At 38.6% G+C, this 18,465-nt stretch overlaps 1 protein-coding gene across 1 annotated transcript in view; it reads right to left on the reverse strand.

The window, feature by feature from the left end:
• Positions 1 to 758: 758 nt before the first annotated feature.
• The window catches only part of LOC134843382 (uncharacterized), a 36,205-nt gene continuing 18,498 nt past the window's right edge, over positions 759 to 18,465 (reverse strand). Inside the window, exons 2-5 of the mRNA XM_063859606.1 lie at positions 15,651 to 16,707; positions 8,973 to 9,436; positions 2,204 to 2,593; positions 759 to 1,901 (exon numbers count right to left, since the gene is read on the reverse strand). Coding sequence (XP_063715676.1) covers positions 1,098 to 1,901; positions 2,204 to 2,593; positions 8,973 to 9,436; positions 15,651 to 16,707 — 2,715 coding nt within the window. The 3' untranslated portion in view covers positions 759 to 1,097. The remainder of the gene's footprint in view (positions 1,902 to 2,203; positions 2,594 to 8,972; positions 9,437 to 15,650; positions 16,708 to 18,465) is intronic.

The raw sequence follows: 18,465 nt of genomic DNA on the forward strand, positions 1-18,465 counted from the left end.
GTAGTGAAAAGAGCAGCAACGCTTCGCCCATTCCGAATGAAAATCCACTAGCTATGTCTCCCGGTTTGGCTTTCGATTCCTTGAAAGAAAACACTGCCACCCCAATTACAATCAAGGCCACGAAGAAATACTTCTGGATAGAGTAGCGCTTTTTCGCAAAAAATACTCCCAAAATCATAATCGGAATCGGTTTGCACGACTTGCCGATGACCTGCGTCGGGTAGTTTACATACTTCAATGCCCAATTAGAGCAAAGCATTGCTCCTAGATATGCTGCTGATAGTAATGGAAACTGCCCTTCTCGGTAAATATCGTCATACGGAACTTTCTGGAAGATCAAAGCCGACAAAGCCACGACACAACTACTTAGGCACTGGAGGAATAAGGCGGTAGTTACAAATTGGAACTTCTGTTTATTGTTTTCAGGTCCGTATTCGCTTCTGAACAGTTTCTCTTGGAGAATTCCGTAGTAAAAATAAAAGAAAAACACGCCAAAAGCGCAAACTGCGACAGTTCCGTAAGTGGCCATTTTAAGGACTTTAGTCAATGATGGTTACGAATTGGAATGTTCCAGATCGAAATAAGGTACTGTAGGTGGCTAACTATTTCTTCTGGAACTGATTCTCAAATCGTTCTTCAAATAGTATGACCGACAGTCACACCATCAAATCTGAAAAGATAACTCATCGTCATCAATACTATCGCTTGCCCTATTATAGATCGTGCATCCTCTCTTAATAGTAAAACGTTATGTAAAGTTTACAAAGAATAAATGAATTCTAATTAAGTATAAAAACTAATTGCAGAGAAACGGCAACGACACTAAATATTGTGCAACGAATTATGGAACGCGGCTAAAATTTAAAATCAATTTCAATTTTACAGAGATATTTTAAAGAAACGATGGCACAATTCAAACAGTCAAACTCGACGCAGCCGTCAAGGAAATCCTTGGAAGAAACTTGAGGTAAACTTTAAAAGATAGTTCTTTTCACGGGTGTTTTTCAAATTCAGTCCCTAAAAACATCTACGAAAAAACTCTATCGCGCCATGAATGTCTGTCTGAATAAAACCGAAGAAAAATTTAACTGAAGTCTTTAGGACGATGAAGTTCTCGTCGTATCGGAAAGAGATCTGGGAGTGCTTGTAGGCACAATTATGAATGGCTGATTCATATTGTTGAAATGATTTATGGCACTACTACTCAAAGGATTCGCTGAGCTCACTGGCGTAGCATTTGAACTACTTCCGTTTGACACAGCTTGTTGTTCACGCATTTGCATCTGATTTTGTTGTGAAATCAAGTTTTTGTTTAGCTCTTTTGCTGTAATCTGGGACGAACTGGTGATCATCCCGCTATTGGGTGCCACATTCACAAGGGTAATTCGGGTATTCTCAGAACTCGTTGGTTGCCTGTGAGCCGAAGCAGAAGAGTTCACGCTTAATTGTTGCAACGCCACTGGGTTAATTGTACTCAAACCTCCAGACGGGACGCCTTGATTCATTTCTTGGTGACTGTTGGGGTTCAGCTGGCTGGATGAATTGGTCTGGACATAGTAATGGGATACTGGTGTAGACGCACTTTGATGGCTTGGGTTGGAACTGAAAGGCCTCGTAGTCACAACTGTTCTCGCCCTGGAGACATTTGCGGTACCTGGATCTCTCGGTCCCATGACTCGATATACATTTTGATCACCTGATGTGTGACACGCGTTCGGTTGGATCACTGCTTTCGGGAGTACAGCTTGACGTGCATCCAGGTTGCGCATCAGCGGCTGACCTTGATTAGTGGTCGGTTGGATGATAGCTTTGGGGACATTAGTGACAGGGCCCACTTTTCTCTGCAAGGGAAGGACTGGTACTGCAGTTTGGGAACTACCACCAATAAGCTGACGATCGATCTAAAAACGAACAGTTTTGACAGAAACATCAATGTGACGTTTGTAATTTTTCAAGATTACTTACTTAATATAACATAAACCGAATATTGGATCGAATAAACACTTCGACAGGGAAAGAACTGTGTGCACCTATTTTTCACGTAAATGTTATATTTTTCTTAATTTTCTTGGGTTGCGAGATGTTGCCTCACCCTCAAGTAACGAGTAGGGATTCAGCACGATCCTCTTCACAATTGCTCATGTTATATCCCTCATTTAAAAAAAGTTTGTCTCATAGATTCGATCATGTTATTTCAACTCACCTTATTGACTGTAACACCGGCGCTCAGAGGAAGTGAATGTTGCTGCACACTACTATCAGCTCCGACCTGAGCTGAGGGCGAAGTGGGCTGTTGTCGGATAGTGTATGACGCAGTACCACTTGCACTTTTAGTTAGGGACCTCTGGACCACTTTGGGTTGGTTCAATACGAAAGAGTGTTGTTCTCCTGGATGAGAATTCGAACTCAGGCCCTGATTCGCGTTCGCGAAATTGGAATGGCCAGATTGAGCCAACTGACTGGCACTTATTGGTCTGATAAAGGGGTATTTTTCGTTTAATGCGGACTGAGGTATGGTCGAGTAGTTTTGAGTGGCCCTAGTCTGCGTCTGTTCAGTCTGGTTGTTACTGCTTCCAGGTGCATGCGCATTGTTCTAAATATCATTAATTTGGTCAACGTCCTAGGAAGCTTTGACACAGAGACGAAGCTGCGCTGCGAGAACACGACCAAAACGCAGCTCTATCAAGTGAAATAAAAAAAAGCAGAAACAAGCCTCGAATGAGCAAAAACTCGGCAAGAATGTGCGACCTATAGCAATCAAGAGATTTCGAGTCTCATGTACTATCCACTCAGCCACGCAAGCTTAATAACCGACAAACACTAGTCAGGAATAAAGCAGCTACAATATGCTAATAACTTGCCAATGCCATTCAGCAAAAGTGGCACCAAATACAAATAGACTCAATTTTGCATGTTATAATTTGGAAAATAACAAATTGAAGGTATCCACAAACCACCATTATGTATAAATTTATGCATTTCAAAAAAATTGCAATACCATGATTCAGAAAAATTCTGAAATCGAGTTTTCATTATTGTTATGTTGGTTGAAACAAACTTTTTTCGGCTCAATTGATGAATTGAAAATGCATCAACTGTCTTAACTTAATACTATTCGAATGTCAACGCACATGCTATGAAAAATCTGTAAAAGTGCCTTAGAAGTCACTTTTGCTACTTAGGTTGGAAAAACTGAAGGTTCGTACTAATACACTCGCTTCGCAAGTGTATAACGTTCACACAAACTTAAAGACACGTTGACGTAATCCAATTTCCTATAAGTAGCATGCGGATCTCCGATGATCAATCGACTGGTAAAAAGTTGTTTCTTGTTTTGATTAGGCTATTCAAGTTAAGCCATATCGTAAATCGGTTTTAAAAATTTCCTAGACCAAATCGGTTAGCTAAAATTTAAGGCTTTTCAAAGCCTAAGTGAACTATTCAAGCTATGAGATTTTTGCAAGTATTTAGCAATGAAAGTGAAAAAATTTTAGGGTATTTCATGAAGCAAATCGGACAGCTAAGAAACTGAAAAATTTACGAAGTGAACCGGATGACGAATAGTTTTCGTTTTTCAATTGGTGCCATTTAACCAATAAAAATTAGTAGCAGGTTTCAAGTTATTTCATGGACCGACTCAATTCGCAAGGAAGTGAAGTTTTTCAAAGCTATTTATTCAAGCTATGAAACTTAGAAACATTTCAACTAATTCTATGAAGAAAACCGGATGGCGAAAACTTTTAATTTTTCAATTGCAGCCATTCAACTGATGCGACTCTGAACTATCACGAGTTCTTCCACAGACCGAGTCAGTTTGCCGAAAAGTTTTTTCTCCAGCAAGCTATTCAAGCTAGGAAACTGAAACTTTGAAACATTTTGTTGTTTATTAGATCGTATCCTTTTGAAAAATTAACAATTCCAACACAAATCATTCGAGCAATAAAAATTTGAAATTTTCAACGTATTTGCATAGAGAAAATTTCTTGTTAAAAAGTTCATGTTCATTCAAGTAATGAAAACTTCAAAGTATTTTCATAGAGAAAACTGGTCGCAAAAAGTTATGAAACTTTGAAATATTTCAAGTTGATTTATAGGCGGAATCGTTTTGCAAAAAGATTTTTAAAATTTTAGTGCAAGCTATTCAAGTTTTGAAACATTGAAATATTTCAAAATTTTTCATAGACTGAAATGGTTAGCAAGTTTTCAATTTTTTTTCAGCAAGCTATTTCAGCTATGAAACTTTGAAATTTCAAGTTATTCTATGAAGAAAACCGGATGGCGAAAACTTTTAATTTTTCAATTGCAGCCATTCAACTGATGCGACTCTGAACTATCTCGAGTTCTTCCACAGACCGAGTCAGTTTGCAGAAAAGTTTTTCTCCAGCAAGCTATTCAAGCTAGGAAACTGAAACTTTGAAACATTTTGTTGTTTATTAGATCGTATCCTTTTGAAAAATTAAAAATTCCAACAAATCATTCGAGCAATAAAAATTTGAAATTTTCAACGTATTTGCATAGAGAAGATTCGTTGTTAAAAAGTTCATGTTCATTCAAGTAATGAAAACTTCAAAGTATTTTCATAGAGAAAACTGGTCGCAAAAAGTTATGAAACTTTGAAATATTTCAAGTTGATTTATAGGCGGAATCGTTTTGCAAAAAGATTTTTAAAATTTTAGTGCAAGCTATTCAAGTTTTGAAACATTGAAATATTTCAAAATTTTTCATAGACTGAAATGGTTAGCAAGTTTTCAATTTTTTTTCAGCAAGCTATTTCAGCTATGAAACTTTGAAATTTAAGATATTCTATGAAGAAAACCGGATGGCGAAAACTTTTAATTTTTCAATTGCAGCCATTCAACTGATGCGACTCTGAAATATCTCGAGTTCTTCCACAGACCGAGTCAGTTTGCCGAAAAGTTTCTCTCCAGCAAGCTATTCAAGCTAGGAAACTGAAACTTTGAAACATTTTGTTGTTTATTAGATCGTATCCTTTTGAAAAATTAAAAATTCCAACACAAATCATTCGAGCAATAAAAATTTGAAATTTTGAACGTATTTGCATAGAGAAAATTCGTTGTTAAAAAGTTCATGTTCATTCAAGTAATGAAAACTTCAAAGTATTTTCATAGAGAAAACTGATCGCAAAAAGTTATGAAACTTTGAAATATTACAAGTTGATTTATAGGCGGAATCGTTTTGCAAAAAGATTTTTAAAATTTTAGTGCAAGCTATTCAAGTTTTGAAACATTGAAATATTTCAAAATTTTTCATAGACTGAAATGGTTAGCAAGTTTTCAATTTTTTTTCAGCAAGCTATTTCAGCTATGAAACTTTGAAATTTCAAGTTAGGCCATAGCGCGAATAGGTTTCTAAGCATGGAGGTAGCTGTTTTTAATTGATTCGTTTCAGAATTTAATTATCTGTAACGCAAAATTTTGGACAAAAAGGGGGCAAGTACTGTCTAGCGTTTTCTACGTTTTGTTCGGACCACTGTAAGGTAGTGAAAAACTTTGTCTTCGGAAATGTTTTAGTTTTATTCCACGCAAAATTAATTACCACAAACAATCACTGCAATGAGTCGAGTGACATAAAGCCCTTTCAGTCGTGATTCAAGCAACAGGTATAACTTTCCAAAAAGTTTTCTGCGTTGAGAAAAATCGGTTTGAAAATATCAAGTTTTAAGTCAACATTTCAAGCAAATTAAAGCGAGTGAGAAAGTTTATAAATGGTGCACAACTTTTCAATTAAGCCGCGAAATTTGGTTTCAATCCGCTAAAAAAAATTAATTTTTTAGCGCCTTTATTTATTAGTTTGAAGAACTTTTCAAGAAAACTGTTGTGAAATATGACGAATACACTATCACTAACGAAAACGCCTTTAACTCTCATCACGAACAAAAACGAATTGTGGTCGGAACCCTATTGCTATTTGACGACAGTAAAAGACCTTGTTTCAAAGAAAAAACGTGCCACCTTTAAGCTTTTCGAATTTCAATGATCTTCTTAAAAATTTCCTCAAAACACGTCTACTCGGGTACCCCTTAGCTTCTCACCCTAACCAGTTAAAACCGCTCAAGTACAACATTGCTTGAAGACAGAAAACGACAGATTCAAAAGTTTCAAAGAAAAAATAAGCCACCTTTAAGCTATTTGAATTTCAATAATCTTCTTTGATTGACAATCTTTTTTGGAAAACATTAAACCATTTTTTAAAATATGGAAAGAAGAGTAGTCGTTTGTAACCGAATTTCGATCAACCGAATTCTTTTGAGACCGAATTTTCGAAGCCGAAATGCAATTTTTTTTTACTAAGAGAACGCTATCTTCAATATAGCAATTGAATTTGTATATTAAAAAAAACAGACAACAAATGAAACAAAATGAAACAAGATTTTTCCTGAAAAAGGCAAAAATAAACCAGGATAGCCGGTTTCTGTGCAACTAGAACAGAATGCCCCGACCATGGTCTGAAAAACACAAAGAAAAATATATTTTTTCATATTAGTGTCGTTTTTTCTGCGTGGTGTAATAAAAGGACCTGAATGAAAAACTGTAACTTAGGATTACTCGATAGTCATAAAAAAATTGACAAATTGGACAAAACTTTTGTAAAAAAAATTACTAAGCAAAATTATAAAAATATGTATATAAAAAAAAAACCTTTTTTTCAAATTTTTTTCCAGAAAATTTTTGAATATTTGAAGTTTTTAATTATCAAATGGCGCTAAAATTACTCCAAAAACCAATTTTAATTGATTAAAATTAAAACTTCACGGGCTAAAATAAGCAAAAATATGCTATTGTAAGCCTGCAAGCTTGCATTAATAAATTTTTTTTTTAAAAATTTTGATTCTCAAAATGGCGCTAAACTCCAAAAACAAACTTTGCTCGAGTAAAACTAAAATTTCACGACTTAAATTAAGCTTTCACAAGCTATCGTTAGTATTCACGCTGACCATATTAGCTCGAAATAAGACCAAAAACCAATATGATATATCAACCACATTTCAATAAAAATTTGTGTTACCTGATTTTTTTTGGAAAACAAAAAAAACTAAATCACACCGCAAAACAAATTTCCCCCCATTTTTCAAATGGTTAAAACAAAAATCAATCGGAAATAATTATGTTCGCTTAGTTCGACATTTAAACACAATTTGAGAGATATCTGCGTACTTAACTTGAAGCGAAAAACTTATTTCCCAAAAATATCCCAAAAAAACATAGCCAAGAGTTAGTTGGAAAAGAGTCAATGAACGCAAGGAAACAGAAAAGGAATTATTTTTGAAAAATCTTAACTTTGAAAATGCAAAGCAAAAAAGTGATTAACCTACTACTCATCGAATCAATTCCTGATTGACATTTTTTTCATTAAAAAAACCTTTTTGAGAAAACTGGATCAATACGAAAAAATTTTCTTTCGCTAGGAAAGTCGATAATCAAATTCCACTTTCGAGATTAGAAGTCGACCACTTTTTTCGTGTCCTTTACACTTTCGATGTCCGATAGTTAAATTTGCCTTCATTTTAACAAAGAAAATTAACTGAATTTAAAACACAGAGACGAAGCAGAGCTTCGCACCACTTGCAATACAACACGAACAAGAAATAAATCGAAATAAAAATGAAAAATGTGGAAAAAAACTAGGTGAAACAAAACATTCGTAAATCTCGATAAAAGACAACTAGAGAAAACTGTGAGTTTGTTATACTGATGCGAAACAAAAATGGTTAATTTCCAAAAATGGACTTTGCCCAAAACCTTGTTTCTCTACTGAAATAATTGAGAAGACAGATAATTGTTCAGAAATAGGAATCTTTGAATCTTCCATGAAATATCACATTTTTCCTATAACACTTTTATGAGCTGCCTCTTGGCGAGGCAACTACAACAAAAAAACTATAGTCTTTAACAAAAACGAGCAACGTTTTTTCAAATCAGTGTAGTTTTTTTGCGTGGTATGACAAAACGGTCAGAACAAAAATTGGAACTGAGAAAATTGGAACAGTTTCTCATTTTTTTGCAGATTTTTTGAAGCTTTAATTCCCAAATAGCGCTGAAAAAACTCAAAAATCTCAGTTAAACTGCGTACAATTAAATCTTCACGGCCTAAAATAAGCTAAAAAATGCTATTGCTTTTTCTCAACACCGGAACAACTTTTTGAATGGTGCTAAAAACTCCAAAAACTAAATTTACAAGAGTAAAACTAATTTTCAAGGCTATTATTAAGCATAAATAGGATTGTATACAGAGGCGAAGCTGCACTTCGCAAACACAAGCGAGGAAAATGCAAAAAAGAGCGCTAAACAGCCAAAACAACGTAAATTAAGGAAAAGATTAGAAATACACCATGAAAAAAATGTTGAGACTAGGGGTATCACGTTATCACATCTACTCCACGACCGCTTGTTATTTTACCAAAACTAGCCACCAATAAAGCAGCTACACCTTCTATCAAATTGCCATCCAAAGCGTCGCGAAATACAAGAAATCCCATTTATTTTCACATTAAAGGTTTTTTTTTGAAACAGGGCCTAGTATTAGCCAAAAAAAATCAGCAACGTATGTCATTATATTATTTATCCTTAATTAAGCTTAAACATGATTAAATTGAAATGCACCGAAAATTCTACCAAACGAGCACTTTTATTGGCGACTTAGTTCAGAAAAAAAATCTTTTTAATAATACACTATGCTTCGCTTGTGTAAATACGATGTATCACTCAACCCAGTCTGGAGGCAATGACTGCGCCTGTGACGGCTAATGACCTAGTTTTGAATCCGGCATGCACGTGTGTTTTTGTTCCGACCATTAAAATGGGGAAGAATTTTGTATTCGGGTGTTTTAGTTTCTTTTTCAACTTTTTATTTTCCACGCAAAATCAGGTGCCACAATTAATCATCGAGCCGAAGAAGCTAAAAAAATTCGAAATATTTAATCATCAAGCTACTTTTTTGTTATATCCACTTACCGGATGAATGACACGGCTGTTGGTATTAGACTTGGACAGGACAAGTTGTCGACCTGCGACCTCTTGTAGCTCATTTTGACCAAGCCCACCTCGCACTAAGCCTACACTTCCTGCAGATCGCGGGTGCAAAGTGTGCAACATAGTGGGGTGAACCAAGGTTGAAGTCAAATCAAAGTTAGTCGATGTAACTGGGGTACTATTATGAGGAATCTGCATAGGGTGTTCTTTATTGCCACTCCAACTAGGGTCATTTTGAGCTCTCAAATTGCTATTTGGAGGGTAAGAGTGATCAGGCATCGCTGTGTGATGCTGATTATGCAAAGGCGTTTGTTGAGTTTGAGGAGCTGCTTGACTATTAACAACCGTTGCTGTTGCCATTGGCTTCTGCTGATTTACTGGCTGACCTTTAGATGATCTGCTACTCAGAGGAACTGCACTTGAAGGATTATTGTTCGTGTTGAATCCTGAAAACATTAAATAATCTTAAATCTTTCTCAATTAAAATATATGCAGATATCAAATTGCAAAGATACTAGAACTATTGCACAGAGGCGAAGCTGAGCTTCGCAACACGTGCGATGCAAAAAAAATTGAAAAATGAAGGTGAAAAAACTACTTGAAAAAATAACTTGACAAGTTGAAAAATATACAGCTAAAAAACTTCATGTTTGTATAGAACGAAGTTCACGAACAGTCTTAAAAAGAATTGGCTCTTTTTCCTTTTACCTCCACCTGCAAAATTTTACTAATAAAATTTTGTTCACGATATCCGATTGTTACGAAAATTGGCATGCGAACTAATTAGGCCATGACAAACATATTTGGTCTTCATGTTTAACCATGTAAAATTCCTCGTTACACCATAAAATTGATGTTTATGTTAGGTGGGCGGGAGGAAAAAGAGCAAAAGAATTGAAAAACAATCACTGAGCGGCAACAAATTTTGGGTCGAAACGTGTGAGCCGAAAACAAAACTATATAAACAAAACTATATACAAAATTATTAAACTTATTAAATAGTTTCAGATGAATGATGCAAAATGGTTTATTTTGTGGGGGCCAGCTCCCTGAATTATCGGAAGTCATCACTGGGGCACAGAGAACGTTTACGATTTGCAAGACAATCCACAGCCATCTCCGGGCTTTCATTGAACCCTTATTCAAAGAATCCTCTGAAGATAGTGCAAAATCTAGTAAAAAGACAGGGTGTGCTCCGACTTCGATCAAATCTCGTCATCTGGCATGACACAATAAACAACTCACTGACAAAACACCGAAGTAACTACAACCCATTAACGAACAAATTATACCCCCTCACCCCATCTCAACTAGTCGAAGAGCTTAGGCATCTAAACAACACCCACAAGATAGAGGCCATCGTCTACACTCGCAGAGAAGGTACACGCGATATTTACGAAGAGCTCAACTCCAGCGGAATCTTGGTAATTGACGCCATTAGAGATCTCATATCCAGTAGAAAATGCAAGGATATCCAGCTTAAGTACGAAATCGCAAAAGTCCATCCCGACATTGTCATTGAAAAGCGGCTCGTTAATACAATAATCCGAAACAAATCAGACCTTACTGGACTCAAGAAAAGCAGGAAGAAGAGACTGAGCTACAAGAACAACAAGAAATCAAGAATCGAAAGCGACCAGAGCACAAAAGAAAGCAATAAGAAGCTGAGCAAGAAACAAAAGGACAGGCTCAAGAAGCTTATCGCCCTTGGACTCCAAAAATAAGTAAGACTCTCCTCGCCTTTAATTATATTCTTGTTGAGTACTTGTGAATCTAACCGCCCCAGTGCATCCATAGGAATTAAGTTTCCTAGGAAGCGCGGGAAAGTCAGAGCATAAGTAGATATATACCCAACCGAGTTGAACTAAACCCAGTACATCTATAGGAATTCAGTTTTCTTAAGTGCGGGTAATTTCAACTTCGGTTTGTCAATTCCAACCTGTGTTCCAACAATCTCAGTGCATTCTTGGGAATTAAGTTTCTTAGAAAGCGCGGGATAGTAGGAGCTCACGTTTTGCAAACAAGGCCTTTACCCCTAGTGCATCGTAGGAATTAAGTTTCTTACGAAGCGCAGGAGATAAGGGTCTCTTTTCTATTCCTACACATTCCACTTCCCCAATACATTCCACAATGGCGCCATCAAAACCGAAAAACTGCTACAAAACATGCACAAATCCCATAACGGCACGGGATGCCGTGTTTCTATGTGTCTCATGCGGAGACTCAATGCACTTGACCCCTAAGTGCACCGAAATGAGTGAACGAGCAATCTTCGGGATAAGTGAGGTCAGCCAAAACCTCCTACTTATCTGAAACGCGTGTGTCCGCCTAAACCATAGGGACCGCATGCTGGACAAACTTGCATCCACCAGAGAAAACAACGACATAAAGCCAATAGTGGAGAGCGTTGAAGAAGTCAAAAATCAGCTCCAATCCCTGACAAGTAACATCAGTAACGTCGAAGGTATAAAGGACCAGATAACTTCCCTGAGAACCGAGATGGCTCCACGACCTGACAGTGAACTCACCACCAGCAGAACAACAAAAACATCAGAACCAAAAACCCAGAAGAAAAAAGAAAACTACGACGGATTACGGGTGCGAGGCATTGCAGAATCGAAGGCCAAGAGAACAGTACGAACACGACGTGAAGGAAGTTAAAAGTATTCTGGAATTCCTAAAAATCGACTGTCCGATCGATGATGTAAGGCGATTGGGAAACTACGATGGCATAAAAGACAGAACACTCATAATCAAAACAACCAGCGAACACCATCGACGGCTGATACTGCTATCGCTATACAAATTAAAAACTTACTCTAAACAGGTATATATGAGCAAGGAACCCCTGAAGACCAAAAAATTGAAAACGATGCTTTGAAACTACGCCGAAAGATGATCGAAAACGAATACGACAAAAAACGTCTACGAATCAGAAACCTCAAGCTTCAACAAAACACAAACGAAACTGACGACAAGAATCTAGACAACTGGGAAAATGTTCCGCCAGAACCAGAACAATGATTACATACTAAAAGTTCGCTCAATATTCTAAATTTCAATGTCAGGAGCCTGCTAGACATTAGTAGACGCATGACATTGGCAAATGCAGTTCTTACAAATGACTACGACATCATCTGTCTAACTGAAACATGGCTCACAACTGCAGTACCAGACGAGGCCCTCTTTCTATCAAACTACACAATACACAGAACAGATCGACCCAATACGGGTCGGAACACTAAGCACGGCGGAGTCCTCATTGCAGTGAAAGGTTTAACTCATAGCAGAATAGAACTCAAAACCGAACTAGAATGTGCTGCCATCGAAATCAAATCTCGTCAGAAGCAGATAGTAATCTGCTGCTTCTACAACCCCTCCAAAAACAGCCCGTATAGAGCATCCCTCGACAACATAAAAGACGTCTTAAAACAGCTTCATGACTCGTTTAGTGATAACTCATCGCAACTCATCTTAACCGGAGATATAAATCTTGCAGAAGCAAACTGGGACAGCCTAAACTCAAACGACGAATACGAAGCCAACAAACTGGACACTCTAGAAAAGTACGATCTACATCAGCTAATTACGTGCCACGAAGGCAGGAGCCTCGATGTATTCCTTGCCACTGACCCGACTCTTGTGCTAAGTTCGGCTATCGACTCAGCACTAGAAGCACAATACTCATCAAACGGAAAAAAGTGTTCCGATCATCACGCATACAAAACTTATTTGTCCCTACCAACTTCGAGCAAAATAACAACCCCAGCTATTAAACGCGCATACCAGAAAACCGACTGGGATGATTTCAACAAACAAATTGTCAGCCAGCCATTTACACCATACTGCTACAGCAACATTGACGTCCTACTGTTACAGTGGTACAAATGGCTCGAGAACATCATCGACGAAAAAATACCCCGAGTCACCAAACACAGGGCAGTAATTCCACCCTGGATTAGATCATCCACCTCACATCAAATGAAGATAGTCGCGACAATGAAGCGTAAATACGCAAAAGCAAACTCACTCTCGCTACTCATGAAAATGAAAAAAGCTGAAAAAAGCCTGAACGAAGAAATCAAAATGGATCAAGCCATATTCGAAGCTAAAGTATTCAAGAGCCGCCGCATGTCTGATCTTCAGAAATACTTGAAATCGATACACAAAAAGCATCCCCTACCAGACGAAATGTTCCTTAATCAATCACCGGACACAACTGAAACAGCAGTAAATAATGAAAAAAAATGTTCTCTGTTTAACAAATTTTTCACCCAAGTTTTCAGCAAACAAGGTGAACTAACCGGCAAACAAACTTACATAGAATCAGAAACAAACCACCTGAAACTATCCGAGGAAGAAATAACCAGATGCCTCCAATCACTGAAAACAAAAAAAGCATGCGGTCCGGACAACATTGGAAACATTATCCTGAAACACGCGACATCACTAGCAAAATCTCTAAAGCTCATTTTTCAAACCTGCATTAATAAAGGATCATTTCCACGCCGATGGAAAACCAGTGAAATAACACCAGTCTTTAAAGAAAACAACAAGGCAGACATATCGCAATACAGACCCATCAGTCTTTTGGCAAATGTATCAAAGGTATTTGAAAAAATACTCTTCGACCGATTATATCCAACAATCGAAACTAAACTACACCCAGCACAGTTCGGTTTCAGAAAAAACTGATCAGCGATCATACAACTTCTGTTGTTTCTGAACGAAATTTATCTGGAAAACGACATCAAAGAAAACGCTGAACTATGGGTCCTATACGTAGACTTCAGTAAAGCCTTTGACAAGGTCCCACATCAACCACTGATATCCAAAATTGCAGAAATGGGAATTGGCGGGAAAATCCTTGAACTACTAGCCAGCTACCTAACAGCACGAAAACAATGTGTTAAAATTGATAGAAGCAAATCTCCAGTCACGCCAGTAACAAGTGGAGTACCACAGGGTTCAATACTAGGTCCGCTCATGTTCCTGATATACGTTAACGATCTTCCAGAATCAGTCAAACCGAGCACTTCTTTTGGCTACGCCGACGACTTTAAAGTAATTGCAAAGAACTACGAAGAAGCAATTGTCCTCGGAACGGAAATTGAAAAGTGGAGTCTCAAAAACCAAATGGTACTAAATATGGGAAAAAGTAAGGCACTACGCATTAAAGGAAATACAGAGCCTGTGAGTTCAAAAGGCGTGAAACTAGGCACTGTCAACTCCCAGAAAGACCTAGGAGTGATAATGACTAAAAACATCTCGTGGAACGAAAACATTAAACGTAGGACCGGTAAAGCATGGCGAGCCTTCTTCAACCTCAAACGAAACATCTCATGCTATGCAAATCTCGAAACAAAATTGAACGCCTATGTAGGTTACGTCGTCCCTGTCATTTCCTATGCATCGCAGGTATGGTACCCATCAAAAATTGAAATGCGGGAAATCGAAAGAGTTCAACAAAAAGCTACTACATGGATACTTAACTACTCCATCGGATACAAAGAGAGACTACGTACCCTGAAGATCTTACCACTCTCAATGTACATCGAACTCCATGATATACTGTTTCTTCAATCGGTCATGGACGGTAAATACAGCGTCAGTGAAGATTCAATTCCAATATCACTGAGAGAAAGCACCACGAGACAATGCAGCGAATTCGAGCTCAACAAAAACCGCATCAGCAAAACAGACAAAAATTTCTGGACGAGAGCCCCGAAACTTTTCAATATACTCCACAAACAGTTTCGCGACAACCCGACGAAAAAACAACTGAGAGAAAGTTACTTCAACTACTTTGAAAACAGTTACAATCAGCTAGACACATGCACCTGGCGTGTACTGTGTTCCTGTGGATCGTGTAACCCCTACCAAAAACTCATGCCAGCTGAAAACTGAAGGGTTGACACCCCTGGGCCAATGAGCCCTAAAGCCTCTACTACTACTACTATTGTCATAAAAAAATCTTAAATTTTACGACCCAACCAATCCGAAACACATAATCGCATGCCAATATATTTACCCTCGAAATTATGTAACATAAGTTAACTGAATCGATACAACATAAACTGATACTGTTCCAATATTTCAAAAAGAAACGAAAGAAAAAAAGAAAAACTCAAAATCAGGCATGGTAAGTTTACAAATTACTGAACTTCCAATTATACTGAACTATTTAAATTGGAACAAAACACATGCTCTAGAAAGTAAGCCAATAAAACCCTATCAGATAAAAATATATGGAGTTTTAAAAAACGGAAAATGCACCGACAGAAACTAGGACGAAAACCACGAGCCCGAAATTTTTTTTTAAAAAACTTACAAACTGAAACGGGTTTTACCTAATGACTACTTAAATAACAGAAGTTTTATTTGAACTTTCAAGAAATTGAGCATGTCAGAAGATGAAAGAGTCGAGTATATGAAATGCGTCCTATGAACAAAGTTATTTACGGGAAAATTTAGTACCCGATTGCAATACCCTAGCTTATCGCAAGGGTAAAAAGACAAAAAATTAGACTCAAATTTCTGTGCGAGGAAATTTCATGATTTTTCTGTGCAGGGCAGCATCCTAGTCACCAAAAAAACGTTAAGAACAATTCCAAGATAAAAAATGCAAGCGAACTTTAGATACATCTTTAAATGACTAACTTGATGTATCGAATTCAGGCTCCGAATCATCATCTTCGTCTTCATCTGCCGGCCCATACTTGCAATATGAAGCTGCCAGATAATTTGCATCACCCACTGGCCTAACAGATCTGCCCATCACAGGTAGACTTCCGGGCGAGCGCCTATGAACATCCACCATGGAATGCACAGTATGAATATTGTTCACACCACTTTGATCAGCGACCGTTCTGATAACTGGCATTGCTCTTGTCGCTTGAGTGGCATTCGAACTGGGCGAATAAACCAAGCCCGCCATAGCAGACGACGACCCAGGATTGAAACTTTTCGCTGAAACTGCTGAAACTCCTTTTCCCATTGAGCTGTTTACAGGATGTCTAGACGTTGCAACGTTCGAAACACTGCCTATTCTTGCACGCTTTGCTTTTCCTGGCATATCATTTTGCCTTTGAGGTTGCGGATTCCCAGAAACCCCAGGAGATGGTGAAGCAGTCTTTTCAACTAATACTCGCTTATTATTAGGATGGCTTATATCGCCTGTTTTGACTACAACCTTACTCTGCGAGATTGTATTGTTCACGACAGCGTCAACAGCAGATAACATGTTTGGACCAAATTTAGACTCATTGGTTGAAGTAGTCAGTGAAATTTGTGACTTCACCGGGGGAATCAATTCATTCATGAGACCTTTCTTCATCTTAATTTGGGTTTGGGGTAGCGGGGTGGGTTTCAGCATTTCGATTCCCAGCTTCTCCATTAAACTGTTTCCTCGTTGTAGCGACACTGTCACGCCACTCGGTAGGGTTAAGTAGTTTCTTCTTTCTTTCATACATTTCGATTCCAGAATTTTCAAAGCAACTGGCAGCACATCTGTCTGCTCTTGTTTCTGCTTATCACAATTAGGAGCTTCGACAACATCTGGTTTAATCGCCGACTTGTTTTCTACTGCAACATCTGACGTATCTTTTATAGACCCGATTGTCATCACTGTTTTAGTTTCTACTGTGTCATTGTTTGGAGATTTGGATACTATTGTACCTTTTAACTGGTCTTTGATTTGATCCGCTATTGAGCGTGCCTAAATGAAAAAGACATTTGACCGTTATTGAAGACCTTTTTAGACTATTTATGATAGTTGCGTTCATCTTAAATTTTATTTATGAACACATAAACAGTAACTAACATAAGGAGCTCTTTAAGAAAATTATCTATTTCAAAAATTCAAAAAATATTTCAAAAAGAATATTTCAAAAACTCAATATTTCAAAAATTCTTTAAGAATATTTCAAAAATTCTATTTTTCAACTATAGAATTTTTGAAATATGCTACCACTCTTGACTCACTACAAGCCTTCTTTGAGGTCTGGAACAACTTAAAACTAGTCTGAGAAAACACACAACCTGAGCCATATTTTGTCTCCACTTCGTGATATGGTCGGATCAAATAAATTTACAAAAATTAACAAATTTTTACAGGGGGCGGATCTAGGATTTTCTCGAGGGGGAGGGCGTTGGACCAACAACACTTGCAACTACAATAAAAACGGTTTACAGTAAAAGAAAAATCCGTGATGTGGCGACAAAGCCGACAAAACATAAGCCCTGCCAATTGGTGAGCCTTTCCGGGGCGGCAGGTACATTCTCAGAAATGAGATTCAAATTCTGCAACAAATCGAGAGTGCAAAGAAGAAGCGATCGGGTTTTTGCCGAGCCAGCGGCCTGATGCGTCCTTGAACATCTGGCGGTTAATACTGAAAGCCGGTGACATCGAGACCAATCCTGGGCCAAAGTGGCCGGGTGGAAAGTGCGGTAAGGCAGTCTACAACAACAGAAAGTGCCACAACCCTGGAGGAACGCCACCATCATCCCTTTGCTCAAGATGGGGAAACTTGCTAGCAATATCGAGTCCTTCCGCCCTGTCAGTCTGACCTCTTGTACGGTCAAGACCCTGGAACGTATGATAGTGCATAGACTATACCAATTCGCTGAAGCCCGTGGCCTCTTCTCTCATACCCAAGCAGGCTTTAGGAAGAACAGAAGCCGTGAAGACCGACTTCTCAGAATGACCCAAGACATAAGTGACAGTTTTCAAGACCGCAAGCCGAAGAGGACGGTCATGGCGCTCCTCGATCTGTCTAGAGCGTACGACCGCGAGTGGAAGGAAGACCTGCTCCTGTTCCTGGTAGACGGCGGAGTTCCATTGAAGATTGTGCGCTGGTTCCACGCTTTTCTGAGGAACAGGCAGTTCAAGGTTCTTCTCAACGGGAGCCTCAGCAGAACGAAATGGCTCATCCACGGCGTGCCTCAAGGAGCAGTTTCATCCCCCCTCCTTTTCCTGTTTTATATCAACACCATTGCCGACAACCTCCCCGACGAAGTCAGAAACTCCATTTTTGCAGACGACCTCACCATCTGGGCCAGCAACAATCAGAAGGTAGAAGCGTGCGACAGCATCCAAAGAGCGGTCAGAACTATTGAAGAGTGGTGCAGAAAGAAGAAGATGACCATGAGCGATAAGAGCGTTGTCACTTTCTTCTCGAGTGGCTCTGGAGACGCGAAGTGGATACCAAGAGTCACCATGAACGGCCTTCCTCTCAAGTTTGACCCAGCCCCGAAACTCCTCGGGATAAACATGAGCAGAACCCTTTCATTCCAGTCTCACGTCGATAAAGTGGGAGCCAAGGTCCAGAAAAGAAACAGCATCCTCGCATGCCTTAGCACGTCACAGTGGGGCTGGAAGAAAAAACCTCTTCGCAAGATCTTTCTGGCGACGCAGCGTAGCGTGCTAGACTACGCGGCTCCTGCCTGGCAGCCGGGTATGGCCAACACCCAGCTC

Source organism: Symsagittifera roscoffensis, chromosome 1, assembly GCF_963678635.1.
Source record: "Symsagittifera roscoffensis chromosome 1, txSymRosc1.1, whole genome shotgun sequence".
Classification (NCBI taxonomy): Eukaryota; Metazoa; Xenacoelomorpha; order Acoela; family Convolutidae; genus Symsagittifera; species Symsagittifera roscoffensis.